This window comes from Lonchura striata, chromosome 25 (genome assembly GCF_050655825.1).
Source record: "Lonchura striata isolate lonStrDom1 chromosome 25, ASM5065582v1, whole genome shotgun sequence".
NCBI classification, from domain to species: Eukaryota; Metazoa; Chordata; class Aves; order Passeriformes; family Estrildidae; genus Lonchura; species Lonchura striata.
In genome coordinates this window covers 1,397,124-1,413,537 of record NC_140727.1, presented here as the reverse complement: position 1 = coordinate 1,413,537, position 16,414 = coordinate 1,397,124, and the positions used below count along the sequence as shown (strand labels likewise).

The window sequence follows — 16,414 nt, the reverse complement described above, 5'->3', positions numbered from 1 at the left end:
ACCCTGGGGGCCACAGAGCTGGGGCTCAGCACCCCAAAACCGCCCAGGGGTGCCCACCCCACCCCTGATTCACCAGCCCCCACTTATCCCACCAGGCTATACTTCCCCATGGGCACCATGAGCCCCCCTGTGCCACTTTCATCTTGCTGTCCCTTTGTGGAACCTCCCTGGGGTTCTTTTCTTCCTTGCCCGCCCAACTGGGGTCCCCTGCGTCCCCGAGCCGCCCTGCCTTGAGCTGCAGCAGGAGGAGGCAGCTCCTGCAGGACTGATCCTGCAGCTGGCTGGGGCTGGGGCCAGCCCTGGGGCTGGGTGCTGGCTCCAACAGCAGCCCCAGCTGCCGGGCAGACGCTGGGCTGCGATCCCCAGCCCACGCTGCTAACAGGAGCCAGCTGCTGGAGAGAGAGCTGCTTTGGGGCTCCCTGTCCCGGCTGCAGCGCAGACAGCTGCTGAGGGTCCCCCACCCCCAGAACACGCGGCACGCTGACGGGCAAGGCGCGACGCTTGGCCAGAGCCCTCTCAGCAAATAAAAAGCAGAAAAGGAAAATAACAGGCGGGAGGTCACGGCTTTGTGCTGAGCACTGCTCTGGGGGCAAAGCAGCCTCCAGGGGAAGGGCTGGAGATGAGCTGAGATGCCCCTGGGTGCCAAGAGCTGCTCCCTCTCCACGTGGGAAGGCTGAACACCACTCTAGGCCTCCACCACAGCATCAGTTTTGCAACAAACAGCTTTAATTCACAGAGCAGAGCTCGGAGAGTGAATGAGGCTGCTGCCTTTGCTCAGCCTGTCAGTGGTCTGGAGAGCTCAACGTGGAGCTACCAGCAGCACCCAGAACGCACCCTCAGGGTCCTGCACCCTCGAGACAAAACCGTGCCCCACGTGCGGCGGGAGGGCAGAGCAGGGGCAGCTCTGGGCACGCTTGGCAAGGGGAGCTGCTGCCCCTCCCCGCCATCTCCCAGAGATAATTAAGCAGTAATGAGATTGAGCTCTAATCGCCTCATCCCCTGGAAAGGGCAGGGCTGGTGCCCTGCGCTGCGGCCGCCACGTGCGCCTGCTTTGGCCACGCACGCTGGCAGCGCCGCCCGGCCCCGGCGCTCTCTGCTGCAAATTAAATCACTTCAGGGCCAGTCCCGTGCCACCAACAGCTCCCCTCCCCAGCAGCATTCTGGACTTCTCAGCCACCCAAAACCTCTGCTGGTGAGCAGCTCCCAAGCCCAGCAGTGCCACGGCCCAGCCGTGGCCACAGTGACTCCAGGTGGGACCCAGCTGCAGTTTGCTCCTGCAGCCGTGGCAGGACAGGCTCTAAAACCAAAACCTGTCCCTCTGCCCCCTTCCCCAGCAGGACCTGGCTCGCTGTCCCTGCCAGGGTGGCCTCCAGGCTCTCCCTGGCCCTCGGGAGGAAACAAACAGCCCAGGGCTGCTCCTGCAGCCACCAGTGCCAGGGACACTTGGCCAAAACACACCTTGCCAGGCACCACGATGGGCTCAGCCACCAAGGCTGGAGGAAACGTGGTGAGGTCGAGATGTGGGGTCCAAAAAATGGGGCAGCTCTCGGCCTTGAAGGCCAGTGACAAGCATGGTTTGGGTTCTGCCCTTGAGTAGTGAAGAGTGTGGGTCATCCTCCCCAAATCAACCAGCAGCCTGGCAGAGCTCAGCAGAACACTAAACACCAAATTATCCCTCTAGAGATGAGGGGATATTCCCTCTGCAGACAGGGCCCAAGAGCATCCCTCTCTATTGGCATCCCTGCACCTTGCAGAGAAAAGCAAGGATCTGCCATTTAGCCACCACATCACTCAAAAGCATCACCTAACAGGGCTTTGTGCATCCACCCATGACCTGGGACACAAACCTCAAACCTTCCCTGACGCCGTGCATGAGCTTCATCTAGAAGAATTAACCTTGTAAGTCTAAGAGGGTAATCAAATCTCATGCTTCAGGGCATAAGCCGATCACCAAAGGGGTCAGGAAGGAATTACTGCCCCACACTAGCAGGGGATTTTTTGCCTTTCCCCTGATGTAAAGCATATTGGCAGTTGCCAGAGTCAGCGGCCTGGCCCTGAAGGACTGATGGCCTGATCTGTTGTGGCAAATCCTCTCCAGTAATTCCTCTAATGACATTAGTGACTCTTACTTGCTCTCCTCCCCTGGTTTTGGCTGCTGCTGTAATTCACAGAATCACACACTGGTTTGGGTTGGAAGGGATCTAAAAGCTCATCTTGTCCCACCTCCACTATCCCAGACTGCTGCAAGCCCTGTCCAACCTGGCCTTGGACACTTCCAGGAATGGGGCAGCCACAGCTGCTCTGGGCAACTTGTGCCAGGGCCTCTCCACCCTCACAGGGAAGAATTTTCTCCTAATATCCAATCTAAATCTCCCTCTTTTCAGTTTAAAACCATTCTCCCTTTTTCCTGTCACTCCAGGTCCAGGTCCCAGAGCTCCTTTAGATCTCCATGGAGCCTTCTCCAGGCTGAACACCCAGAGCAGAGGGGCTCCAGCCCTCAGAGCATCTCCGTGGCCTCCTCTGGACCCACTCCAGCAGCTTCACACCCTGCTGGAACCTCATGTGGGCTCGTGGCTCATGCTCCCACGCAAGGAAAAACCTGGGACAGGAGCAGGGCCAGATGATGCTGCAGGCTCAGTGTGAGATGCAGGGAAGAGCTCCACCTCGCACCAAAGGCTCTGGAAGAGCCCCTGCTGAGCCCCAGCAGCCCCTGCTCAAGATGAATCTCTCCTTCTCCAGGGCACCCAGGGCATCAGCCCCGCATTCCAGCAGCTCAGGAGAGCTGACCTGCCCCCAGCCCCCAGCTGGAGCAGGGACAGGGCTGCTCTGGGGGCAGGGGTGGGCTGAGGATGCTCCCAGGCTGGGCTTAAGCCAGTTCAGCTGGCAGCCTGCAGCCACAGCAGGCAGGCACGCATCAGCTCCTCATCACTGAGCCCCAGCAACAGCAGGAGAGGCAGGGAAGGAGAGGGAGAAGCCAGAGGTGGCTCTGGGGAGACCTCACTGCAGCCTCCCAGCACTTAAAGGGGCTTATCAAACAGACACAGAGGGACTTTTTACATGGGCAGACAGTGATGGGACAAGGGGCAGAGTTTCAAACTGAAAAAGGGGAGATTTAGATGGGATATTAGAAGGGAATTTTTCCTGTGAGGATGCTGAAGCCCTGGCACAGTTTGCCCAGAGAAGCTGTGGCTGTCCCATTCCTGGAAGTGTCCAAAGCCAGGTTGGACAGGGCTTGGAGCAGCCTGGGATAGTGGAAGGTGTCCCTGCCCATGGCAGGGAGGTGGGACAAGATGGACTTTTAAGATCCCTTCCAACCCAAATCATTCCATGCTTCTATGAGAAAAAACAACATGGGACACTTCTGACTGTGGGGAGGGGATGCTGGCATTGCACATGTACAGCAGGAGAGGGGAGCAAGAGAATTCTCACCCTCCTTACAGCTCCTACCACAGTGGATAGAGCAGATCCCACCACCTGGAGCAGTCCTTTTTCATGAAATGTCCCATCTTCCTGGTATGTCCTTTATTCCCAAAGAAAGGGAGCAGTGAAAATTGATTGCAAAGCTGTGCTGGTGACCAATTAAACAGCTGCTGCTTTGCTGACACCCAGTTTGATCAGGCTGGTTTCTGGAAGCAAAGCAAGATGTGCTGCACTGGGTTGGAGAGCGATGCTCCTGTGCTGGGTTTTGGAAGAACCAGCCCAGCCAGGAAAAAACCAGTGTCCCCCAGCCCAGGGAACTGGGTTTTGGGGACACCTGACATTAGAGATGCACCAAAGCCATGACACCCAGCCATGCAAAGCAACTCCTGCTGCCAAATCCCACCCAACGCTGTGAGACCTCAGCAAGGGTCTTGACCTCCAGCCAGGGCTGAGGGTCAGCTCATCCCTCAGGAGCGGTCCCACCCCTCAGCTGCTGCCTCTGCAGAGAAGTGCCTCCTTCCTCTCCTGAAGGTCTATCCAGCCATTCCCCTCCAGCAGTACCCATTATTTTCCATTTGTCTGAATTTCCAGCAAGGCTCCAGTCACTGCAGATCCCTCACTCCCCTCTGCACCACTGCCCCATAAAATACACTCCAGATCCTTCAACAGCCCCTAAGGCCCTGCTTCCTCCTCATGATGGACATACACAGCCCCAGGAGCGACTGGGACATCAGCAGAAACTACTTCATTCCTGCCCCAGCCCCCACCACCAAGTGAAGCTATAATGAGGAAAATCTGCCATTTCCTATTGTTTTGCTGTGGAGCATAAAGTGGTTCATCCAGTTCTGTTCTTTGACACTCATTAAGGATTAGGAATATATCCACATGCTTTTTAACTGGTTTTTCTGTTTTTCTGGAGTGAAAGTGGCAGGAAAGAAGTGTGGCAGGGTGCAGTAGTGGCTGGACTAAAGGCAGAGACTTGGATCTGCTGAGCCAAACTCCAGGAGCACAGAAAGCAAAGGGACCAGCCTGGAAGTCTTGTGGTAATGGGAAATACATCGAGAGTCATCCCAGAGCAAACCTGGGCTGGCAACGTGCTGCTGCTCCACCACTCCAGTTTAAGGAACATGGAAATTTGGGAAAAATCTGTTGGTTTTTGTTTTTCCTCTGAGATACATGAACGCATTCCTACACACATGCACATGCGTGTCTTGGGCTTGGCTTCAAGAGAGCCCAAGGAAAAAAGCCCTGGAGTCATTTAAGTCTACAATTGAAGGGGGAAAATAAAGGAATAATTTGAGTTGTTTGCGTTCAGCAAAATGGATACTTGTTGTGGCTGTTTTTTATTGGAAAAACCACATGGAAAATGTCAACTGAAATATATTTTCTGCAAGACAAAAATAAAAAAAAAAAGGGGGGTGGGGGAACTAAGTGGAGAAGATACTTTCTTCTGGAAAAGCACTTAGATGGAAAGAGCTCAAGGAGCTCCAAGGCGAGGAGCAACGTTTGCCTGGTCCTGGATCCGCCTGGATCCGGCCTAAGCCTCTGCTTCTTTTATGGACTGGGAAAAACACAGCACCGGTGGCCCAAAATGGGATGGAAACGGGTCACTCTGAAACATGGCACAAAAATCCCCAGGGGAAGAAGGGTGAGGGAGCGGGGACACAGCACTGACCTGCCGGTTGCGCTCGTCCGTGATCCGCTGGATCTGGATCTTTTTTCTCCCCATCTTCTCCGGAAATCCTCACCGCACCCGGCACGACTTCGGCTCACGGGAGGGGAGAAGTGGCCCCGCTTTAAAATGCTTTCATTAAAGAGCGTGGGGGGCTTTTTTTTCTCGGACAGAAAACAAACCCAAAAGAAGCCAAAACAACAACAAAAAAAAAAACCAAAAAAAAAAAAAAAAAAAAAAAAAGTGTTCTGCGTGGCTCCGTGCTCAGTTCATGGTACCGTCATGTGTGGCCAGATCCAGCGGGGCTGAGATGGCAGCAGCTGCTCAGAAACCTGCACAGTGAGAGAGACAGGAGTGAGCCTCTGTTCCCAAAGCCCTTCCAGGACCCAGCACCCCAGCAGCAATCCCACCCCCGAGGCCAGGGTGGGCTCTGGCTCTTTCTCCCACCCAGCCCTGGGGCCAGGAGAGCTGCAGAGGGGTTTATCCAAACTGGCCTCAAAGCAGCCCAAGGATGGAGGGCAGGGACACCCGTGCCACGGGACACGTGTGGGCCGGGCACTGCCACGCTGGGCGAGGAGGAGGAGATGGCAGCAGTGAGCTCGTGAATCACTATTCCTCTGTGACACTCCAGACTTTTTTTTTTTTTCTCTTAATAAAGTCATAAGCAGTCGAGTGGCTGGTGATTAGCTCGGGCAATTTAAATCCGTCTCCAGTTTCTGCACTAATCTCCAGTTTGGAATTTTAAAATGTCTTTATTTGATTACTTGAAAGAAACCTTATAACCAGGCACAGAAACCTAATTCTTATGGGGAAGGAGGACGCTGAAAGCAGCTGAGACAGCCTGGCCTTCCACTGGGCTCAGCCACAGCTGAACACGCATCTAGGGGTTATCTTGTGCCCAAAACTCTCCCCAAAGGGACGAGTGCTGCTCCTTCTTGCAGCCTCCCCACGGGAATCTGCATGCCCCAGCACCAGAAGCTGCACCCAGATGTTCCAGGGCACCTCCTGGCACAGCCCCCAGCCCATCTCAGCCGTTTCCCAGCAGGAGCTGCACTGCAGCGAGGGGACAAACAGGGAACTTCAGCCAGTTCATTTTCCACAGGTATGTCATTCTCCTGCTCTCTCTGTGAGCAGCTGGGTAACAGCAGTGATTACACTGCATTTAAGGCAAGGTGCCCTGTGCCAAGACCCAGGCAAAGGGAAAAGCCAGTCCCTAAATAGCTTCCTATCTGCCTCAACTTGGCAGTCCCCAGCCCTCGCTCTTGTCACGAAAAGCATTTAAAAAACCCAAAAGCTTTTTCTCCCAAATTCAAAGCAGCAGCCACAGCCAACCTGACCAAGCTCCTCCTGCTCCACTGCCACCCCAGAGCACCCCCAGACCCCGCTTAAGACCACGGCCCCATCCTTCACCTCCTCATCAGACCATGCTCCAACAAACAAGCCCTAAAGGTCTCACTCCCACACTCATTTTTGGGGTTCACTGAGTCATGTGAGTCACTTAAATCTTTTTCTCTGCTTTTTTCAGGGGTAAAGTTATTCATCGTGCATCATGTTCTGTGGTTTCAGTGCAAGTTGAAGGAGCCCCGAGGAGAATGGGCAATCTTTTCCCCATCATGACATCCACAATTTGCCCTCCAGGGAGGATGAGGTATGGGGAGGACAGGAAGAAGACCAGAGAGACAAAGGGCAGCAAAACCTGGGTTTTTTTACACATAAATAAATACCACCAGTAAGAGTCTTTGCAAGGACAGATCATACAGGGATGGCATTTAATTCTTGAGACATTAGCTACCAAAATAGGTGCATGTTTCCTTCCCAGCAGCAAATAGGAGCAACCATCCAGCTGTGAGGAGCACTGTCATCATGGGGAACACTGAGGCAGTGCCACAGGCATATCCTTTGGCTGCTGCTCCCCATCCCACCGTGGGAAGCCCCAAAAAGAAAGGTCCCAGAGCATCACCAGTTTCAGAGCATCAGTGCTCCAGCCTGCACTGTGTGAGTATCCCTCGAAGGCTGGGGATACAGGAAAAGCCAAAAGGAAAATAAAGATTTTTATTTCATCCACCTGCAGTGTCCTCTTGGTATTTCCCTCACTGTGAGCCCACCAGGAGAGAACCCACAGCCCAAAGGCTTGGAACCGAAGCTTGGATTTTGCACACACAGAGAAACTTTGGAAGAGGAGGAACTTTTTGTTGGGTTTGCTTTGCCGCTTTTCCCTTCAGAGTTGCCACTTCTCTAAACTGGCTGAAAAATATTCACCTTCAGCATCTTCAAAACCACCAGCAGCAGCACAAAGTAGCAACAGCTCCTCAACCAGACACAGGGCAAGATGCTAATTCTTTCCGTGTGCTGCAGCTCTTGGACAGAGAAACCCTCTGAAAGACAGCGGATTTACTGTCCAAACCAGAGAGGAACTCTCCAGAAGCAACAATAAACACTGGAGAACAACGGGCAGTAAATTTAAACTGAGTGAAAGGAAACATATTTTAACACAATTTTGTTGCGGGACTTGTTCACAGGATGCTATGTCAGCCAAAAGCTGCACAGTGCTCCAAGAGATGGGATGTTTGTAGGGATGAGGAAAAAACCCCAGTGCTGCTCATCCCTGCCCTCAGCTCCACACGAGCTGGTGTTTCTTGCATGGGAGCAATGGGATTCAAACCACATTTCTCTCCCCAGGCCACAAATACACCCCAAGTGTTTCAAACCAAATCCCCTTTTTCAACCACCAAACCAGGTTCCTCCTGCTGCTCTGAATCCCAACTCCGCATCCTCAGCACCTTGGTTGGATGGGGACCATGGTCTCAGCCCAGGGTTTGCCCATGCTGCTGGATAAAGTTTTCCACAGGAAAAAGGTGACTTAACAGGTTTTTGCTCATCATCATGGGGAGAAAAGGAGCTGCCATGTGGTGCTCCTGACCCCTCTACCCTGCATGAGAAAGAAAACTTGGATGGGGTGAAGAAGAGGGACAGAGAAGAGCACAGCATGTTTGCTGCCCTCCAAATGCACCTGACAGGGCATTTCAAACCCCTCCCTTTTTTCTTCATGGAATTGGGGGTTCGGGGTGAGTTTATTTGTTTTTAGGTTGGGTTTTTTCCCCACCATATTTTTAAACCCAGGTATTTTCACGTTTCCTGCCCAGGTGGCTGTTTCACAAAGTCCCAGCACTGGCTCGAGTTTCTGAACAGCAGCTGTAAGAGCAAGAAACCTGGAGAGCCGCCCTCATCTCTCGTGTCCCTCCTGCTGTCCCTGCTGCTGTGGCCCAGCCCCAGCCCAGGAGGATCCCCTCTGTCCCTGCAGCTCCCTCTCGTTCACCACCAAGCTGCTCTGGCTCCCTGATTGCCCAGCCTGAGGCACCAACATCACCCATGACCCTCCTCCGTGCTCAGGTGGAATTTAAGTACCTGAACCTTGCACAGCCAAGCACCCGGAGCACAGGATTGCTACAAGGAGCCGAGTTCTTAAATAACTTCTAACTTTCGGGGTCTCAAATGATTTTATATACAATAACCCCAGTCATGAAAGCATCTCCTCCTCCTTCTCAGACAGCAGCTTCTTTCCTTCTCCAGAGCCTTGCTTTCCAAGGAGCATCCCGGCTACTACACCCTGCCAAGGAGGGTCCAAGGGCATGGAAATCCATGCAAATCTGCTGGTGGAGCAGTGAAAAAAGCCAGCCCTGACCCTCTTCCACTCCCAGGAATCTCATCCAGGATCGGGGAATTCAGAGGAGCTCTGGGATGGAGGCAGCCGCCAGCGCCCGCTTCCCCCTCCCCGCGCTGCTCGCACAAGTGTGACTATCACGGCAATTAGCACACATGCCAATTAACTCCGAGCAGGTGCTGGTTAACTCTGTGCTGAGTAATTCATCCCCGGCTCCCAGTAAATTGCTCCAAATTGGAGAGACAGGCGAGAGAGCAGAGTTAGCATTTTGCAAATGGGGGAAGAAAGAAAAAGCGCAGAGGAATCTCAGCTGGGAGATGTTTTTACAAAACAAAGAATCTGGGGGGCTGAATCCCCAGCTCCGAGAGCTGAGGACACAGAGGAGCTGATACCTCTTTCAAGTCTTTATTCCTGGATTTTTTTCATCTACTGTACAAACTTCGGATCTATTTCACCTACTTCTAAGTGGTTTCACCTTTGCTTTGCACGAGCAGCGGGGTGCTCTGCACTGCTCCACAACTTGTCACTTTTCCATTCCTCCAGAACGGCCCCGCGTTTCTCCCGGCACAAGCAGGGACACCGGGAGTCTCACATCCACTTTCTACAGCCATTTGCTATTTTTAATATACTTTTATTGCATCCCTTTTTAGTCGCTCCTTACTAAAGTTAGCTCGACACGCCGCCCCTCTCCGGAGCAAAGGAATTCAGCTGCCCTTCCTTAACACCCCCCTTGCAACGCCCTGTGCTCCCAGCACAATGTCAGCTGAAAGAAACCAAACCTTGGCCACGCAGCTGAAGAGGGAAGATCAAAAAGATTCATCTGAAAGCTTTAGGAAGATAAATAAAGGCAAATAAAAGCATCCTTTCCAAAAGTGCATTTTCCTTTGCTTATCCCAGCATGTGGCACCGTGCTTCCCAATCCTCCCGTGCCTGTGCAGAGCCAGCGGCACGAGTGAGGGCAAAACTGGGATGGGCTTCACCAGGCACCAGTTCAAGGGACGTTTTCCTCATCTCCAACCCCAAAACAGGTCCAGTGCAATGGGGACATCCTTGCCTGCAAGGAAATCTCCCAAAGGAGCTTCAGAGGACATCTGGAGGCTGGGAAAAGAAGAGAATCACCCTGCGAAGGTACAGCTCGTCTTATGGAGGCACAGAAAGTCCCAATTTGAAGGGAGAAATGCAGGTGACAGACATGGCAGACCACAGCCCAACCCAGCAAGTGCTCCCATCAGGCACCAAATGCTCTTGTTGTGGGACCAACCCATCTTTTACCCAAAATTTGCAGAATGTGCACGTCCCCAAGATACGTTTTTCTTTAACAGGCTCCATCAAGTCAAGGGTCTGGCTGAGAGTAAAGGGAGGGTCCTCCCTGCCACTATCCACCCCCAAGAACAGAGCTGGGGGTGAATTCAGCCACAACTGAATTCATGGACCAAGCCCCAACACATTTTAGGGGGTGTCACGTTTATGCACATACAGAAATGACAGCAATAATATGTCCCGGTCTTGCAGCTTCTCTGTGAGAAAAAGGTCATTGCAAGGGAGCTTCAGCACACAACCAGTGGGCATGTGGGGTACAAAGTGTTACAGAACTGTAGAATGATCTGCACAGATTCTTAAAGCTCATCTCATCCCTCCTCTCTGTCACTCACTCACAAGGAAAAACTTCTTCTCGGTGCCCCATCTGACCCTGCCCTCTGGCAGTGGGAAGCCTTGCTCCATCACTCCAGACCCTTGTCCAAAGTCCCTCTCCAGCTCTTCTGGAGCCCCTTTACACACTGGAAGGAGCTCCAAGGTCTCCCCAGACTCCCCTACAGGCAGAACAGCCCCAGCTCTCCCAGCCTGTCTCCAGAGCAGAGGGGATCCAGCCCTCGGAGCATCTCCATGTCTCCCCTGGGCTCACTCCAGATTTGTGCTCTTCCTACTCTGGGAAGCCCAGAGCTGGAGGCATCACCGCAGGGGTGTCTCACCAGAGTGGGGCCGAGGGGCACAATCCTGGCCCCTCACATGCTGCCCGTGCCGTGGCATCAGCTGGGCACAGCACTGCCTCTCCAGGCTGCCAGCACGGAGGGCTGGGGCATGTCCATCCCCTTGTCCACCAACAACTCCTCCTGTCTGTCCACTCAGGACAGAGAGCCCTGGTGAGGAAATGCTGCTGTGCAGCCCCTGAGCTCGGCCTGCAGAGGGGAATGCACAACACCCACCACACCACACCGAGCCCTCCGCTGCCAAGGGAGGGAGGAAGCAATGGTGCTTTTGAGGTGGCAGTGATGCCTCGGAGGTGGCAAGAGCAGCCCCTCGCTCTGCTGCATCGCTCCTGCCACAAGGCTGCACCTTTTACCACGAGAAGCAGCTGTGTGGAGAGGTGAGGTGGCCACACTGCCCCAGCGGCCCCCAGCCCAGCTGTGACCCTCCAGCTGCTGCAAGCAGCTACAAAAGCAACTGCAAAGAAAGAGCAGCTGCAGCCGAGGTCTCACCTCGAGGATCCCGAGTCCTGCACTGACAAAGAACAAGTCGCTTCCCCACCCATGACCAGGCCTGGATCCCATCCCTTAAGGACATGGATTTAGCTCGAGTCACCTCTTGAACCCGCCTGTCTAACTGCAGTCCTTGCCTTCCTGTTTCCTTTCTTGCTGCCTCTTGTGAGTTAATTGTTGTTTTTTAACATATCCTCCATGCTGACACCAAGGACTTTTAGTTTCCTTCTGTGTGGTTTCTGGATCAGCAGGACTGACTTCCTTCTCTTTTGCAAAGCCCCCTTCCCTAAAACACACAGCCAGTATTCATGTTAACGCTGCTCTTCCTCTCTGGCACAGCCACTGGCACGGTGCTGGCTGCCAGCCCTGCTTTGCTGTGGGATGGGGGCAGTGCTGGCAGGGGAATGTGGCACCCAGGAGGGGTGCAGCACCCAGGGGACATCCCTGGCAGGACAACGGGCAGCAAGGGCAGGTGCCAGCGAGTCCCCAGCCCCACTGCACGCACCACGAGGGACCGAGGGACTCCAACTTGCCAGCCTAGCATTGTTTAGCACCTCTTTATCTCCAAACCGAGATAAAAACCGCACAAACATGCTCGAGTCTCCTCCAAAGCTTCTATTCTGGTTTCAGGATGATGCTATCTGGGTTCCTGTGTTGAACCTCCAGATGCAGGCAGGGGGAGGGGAGAGGAAGGTGGCCGAAACACGGCTCCAGAGCAAACCTCCTGCTCAGAAACGCAGCTGCTGGACCCTGCCCGGGGCCAAACCCCACTTGCCAGGCAGGTGCCAACCCAGATCTGAGCTGCACCCCTCACACCCATGCCAGGGCCCCGATTTCCCTGGGATGGGCAGCCAAGCCAGCGCTCAGCTCCTCCTGCCTGCAGGAGGGAATCAATCCCGCCAGCTGCAGGTAGCTCAGGGGAGCAGCAGCGAGGCTGGATTCAGTCAGGCCCCCAAGGAATTTGAAAGAGACACATATATTCCTGACCCAGATTCAGGCACTCTCTGAAGAAAAGCAGATGCCAACCGTGCAACCAGCTCTGCTGAGCTGTAACAAAACCTCACATCGTGCCAAGGCCGGCAGAGGCTGAGGGAAAGCGCAGCCCTGACAACGCTGGAGAACTGGAGTTTGCTCAGCAAGGGCGGGCGAAAGAAAGAATTTAGGGGAAATTATTAAACTGGGGCTGATCTTCTCTTCCCCCATATTTTGTGTGCCAGTGTGGAGTCAGACAACACCCTCAAGAAAGGATGACAGTCCCAACATCAGCACAAGAACTGGAGGCAGCACCCAAAACAGGAACCCTGGTCCCCTACACCCCAGATCACGGTTCCATCCCACGCCACACGCAGCCAGGGATGCCAGCACACCCAGCACCACTGAACATCCAGCACATCCCAGACTGGGGACGTGCTCTGCAGAGGCAGGGTGACAGCAGGTACAGCCAGTGACCTTCTCTGCACCGCCAGCACGGCCAAGGACAGCAGAGGCTGGAGGGGACACGGGGAAAGGAGGCTGGGCAGGAGCTCCAGGCAGCCACTGGCAAACCCACAGCTTGGTGGTGTCCAAAAGCCAACCAGAGAACCTCACCCAAGGTAAGGATAGAGTTTCAGAAGGAAAAGCCTGTGGGACCAGGACAAGCAGGGACTTGCAGCCCCTCACCCATGTGGCTTCCCAGAGAGGCAGCTGGTCCTGTCTCCTGGAGATGCTACAGGGAGGGATGGGCAGGGACGAGACAGGGCTCAAATGGGAGAGCTTGGAGAGTCCCCTGCTGAAGTGACCTTCAGAGCACCCTGAGAACAGCAACCAAAGGCTGATGCAGCTGCCAGATTAAGCCTCATGACCTTGAGCAGTGACCTTGGTGCTGACATCCTTGCAGCAGAGGTCATCCAGCACCCTGAAACTGTGGTTTCCCAGGTGGCTCAGCAGCTTCCTCAGATGTGCCTATCCAGGCTGGGAACCCTGCATGCCCCCGGGGCTCCCCAGTGTGCACACAGCATCCCCTTCCCCAGAGCTTGCACAGGGCAGCCCTGCGCCATCTCCACTCCCATCCATCCTCCAGCCCCATCTGTCCTCACTCTCAGGCACCCTCACCTCCTTCCACCTTTCATCCCCACCCACCCTTCATCCCCATTGACCCTCCATCCCCAACCACTCTCATCCCAACCCACCCTCCGTGCCCAGGGAGGAGCAGCCAGACCCCCAAAGCTGCTCCCCTTCCCCCATGTTCTCTATCTATCACCAGCTCCAGAGTCAGAGACTGGGGGTAATTTTTCCCTCTGCACTAAGTAGGGTTTTCTAAATGATGGGAAGCAAGAGCCCATTATCCAGCTCCGCTGCCCACCCCCACGGCTCCCTGCAGGGCATGAAATAACCACCTGCCAGCTCCCCGGAGCCCCGCGCCGTGGCAATGAGATCTCAGCTTCCCCTGTCACTATTGTCAGAGCAAAATTTAGATACCTGGTAATGAGGAGGTTTAATATGACAGATGAGAGGTTGACTCATTAAAAAAAAGAGCGAGAAGGAGAGGGAGCTGAATTCGGGGTCGGATCCTGCACTCGGCAAATCAGGAGGCTGTCACAGCCGACCCCGCACTGCTGGGGAGCAGGAGCAGCTCTCCACCCCAAACCAGCCCCACACTGGGGACTTTCGCTGCTGCTGAGCCACAGGGAGCAAAGGGGAGGCATGGAGGGGGTGAACATGGCTGCAGTTTTTGGGGCCATCCAGTTCTGCTCCCCACGGAGCCGCCCCCTGCTCTGGGCTGGGGGATCTGAGCCCAGCAGAAGCCCCAGGGCCCAACAGCCAATGTTTCACTCTGAGGGCTTTTCTCTCTCAATGGGGTACAGCAGCACCCCAACATTGCCTCCACTCTCCTTGGCATCTCCATCCTGAGGGTGCACCCATCCCCCAGCACCATCAACACCATGGTCACCAAGGACATTGATGGTTTGTGTGCCCCAAAACACAACACCCCAAGGGGACAACCACTGCCTTCGGTGCCCCAAAACACAACACCCCAAGGGGACAACCACTACTGCCTTCAGTGCCCCAAAACACAACACCCCAAGGGGACAATCTCTGACACCCCAAGGGGACAATCTCTGCCTTCAGTGTCCCAAAACACAACACCCCAAGGGGACAATCTCTGCCTTCAGTGCCCCAAAACACAACACCCCAAGGGGACAATCTCTGACACCCCAAGGGGACAACCACTGCCTTCAGTGCCCCAAAACACAACACCCCAAGGGGACAACCACTGCCTTCAGTGTCCCAAAACACAACACCCCAAGAGGACAACCTCTGCCTTCAGTGCCCCAAAACACAACAACCCAAGAGGACAATCACTGCTTTCAGCTCCAGCACAGGGGGCAGGATCTCAGCACGGGATCCAGTGGGGCTCCCAGGGGCAGCTCAGCAGCACCAGGGCAAAGCCCTCCCTCTGGGAATTTAGGGGCTCTCCATGAAGGGGACGGGATTTCCTCCAGTAGCAGAGGGGACAACTCTCTCTCCTCCTGGTGGGTTTTACCCAGGGGAAATTCCATCAGACCCATCTGCTGCTCCAGGCCATCTGGGAGAGCAGTGAAAACCCACAGGACATGGCTGAGAGTGAAACTGTGCCAGGGGAAACTCTGCTCTTCCCTCCTGTGTCAGTGGGATGGGGATTGGGGTATGTCCTCATACTGGGTACCCCTCATACTGGGGGTGTGTCCTCAGCAGCCAGCCTGGGACATCCTACTACTCTGCCCAAGGGCACGGTGGCACAAATCATGAAATCCTAGAATGGTTTGGACTGGAAGGAAACTTAAAACTCGTTCCAACCTCTATCCCAGGCTGCTCCATCCAACCTGGCCTTGGACACTTCCAGGGATGGGGCAGCCTGTGCCAGGGCTCACCACCCTCACAGGGGAGGATTTACTCTCAATATCCCACCTAAACCTGCCTGCAGGCAGTGGGAAGCCATTCTCCCTTGTCCTGTCCTTCCAGGCCCTTGTCCCTCCCCATCCAGGTCCAAAGCCCCTCTCCAGCTCTCCTGAAGCCCCTTTAGGCACTAGAAGGGGCCCTAAGGTCTCCCTGGAGCCATCCCAACCGCCCCAGCTCTCCCAGCCTCATCTCCATCCCATCTCCATCCCATCTCCATCCCCAGACACAAGTTCAGCAGCTCTGTGCCCCATCCCACGCAGGAAGGGACACCCCAGAGCAGCTCTGCACACCCTCCAGCATCCAAAGCCCAGCGTGGGCTCAGCCTGGGAGCCAGGGCTGCCTAGAGGCCGGAGGTCCCAGTGGCACCCCAGAGCTCAGCCCTTGGGCACAATCCTCCCTCCCCATGCACAACCTCAGCAGTGCCACTCCCGAAGGCTCAGGCCTTTCCCAAGGGCCACCGAGATCTTTCAAACCCACCTCCCACAATCATTTCTTTGTTGGTTTTGCTGGTGAGTAACAGCCATGGTGCCCAAAGTCACAGGGCTGCTGAATTTGATTTGCATAAGCTGACTGCTGACTGCTGACTGCATCCATGCCCAAGGCAACCATCGCTTGGGTCCAAATCAGGCAAGGCAGAGGCAGACGCTGCTCCTGCATCGTCCCATGCCACACTCCCTATCAGGATTTACATGTCTTGAGCTCCTGGGAAGGAAGCAGAAGGTTCCCCAGGGTCTGCAGAGTCCAGCACTCATCTGGGTGCAGAGGAGCTGGTGAGATCAGGAGCCCCCATTGCTGGGAAGGTGATGGTGGTCACCAGCTGCACTTTAACAGTCAAAGGACAAGAAGCAAAAGATCTTAATTTGTCACTGATATGGCAATGCTAATTACTGTGAGGGTGATGCCATAGCAGAGCTCATTAGAAGGGTCCCTTGGAGACACAGATGGAAAAAATCTGGCCAACACCAACAGGACCAGGCAGGACCACGCTCCTGCCTCCATCCCAGTGCTCACACTCCACCACCACAGCTCCAACCCGCCCGAGGCACTTCCAGGCTGGAAACAAAGCCACAGAAATTGCCATCCTGGCCATCTGCCTTTCTCAGAGGTGGACATGCCCATCCATCTTTACACATTCCCCAAAACCCACTTTGGTCCATAGCCACAGGCTCAGAGCACACTGCCATACTGTAGATGGAAGCTCACCACCAGACACCATTATTTCATTTAATAAAGGAAACAAAGGCCCAAACCTAACACTGGGACTGC

General features: G+C 54.7%; 1 protein-coding gene across 12 annotated transcripts in view; it reads right to left on the bottom strand.

The window, feature by feature from the left end:
• MEF2D (myocyte enhancer factor 2D) overlaps nt 1-16,414 on the bottom strand; it is a 77,917-nt gene that overhangs the window by 30,462 nt on the left and 31,041 nt on the right. For all 12 annotated transcript variants that reach the window (XM_085560992.1, XM_085560991.1, XM_085560995.1 and 9 more), the window contains one exon: nt 5,096-5,424. In XM_085560992.1, the coding sequence (XP_085417118.1) occupies nt 5,096-5,149 (54 nt within the window). In that variant the 5' untranslated portion in view covers nt 5,150-5,424. The remainder of the gene's footprint in view (nt 1-5,095; nt 5,425-16,414) is intronic.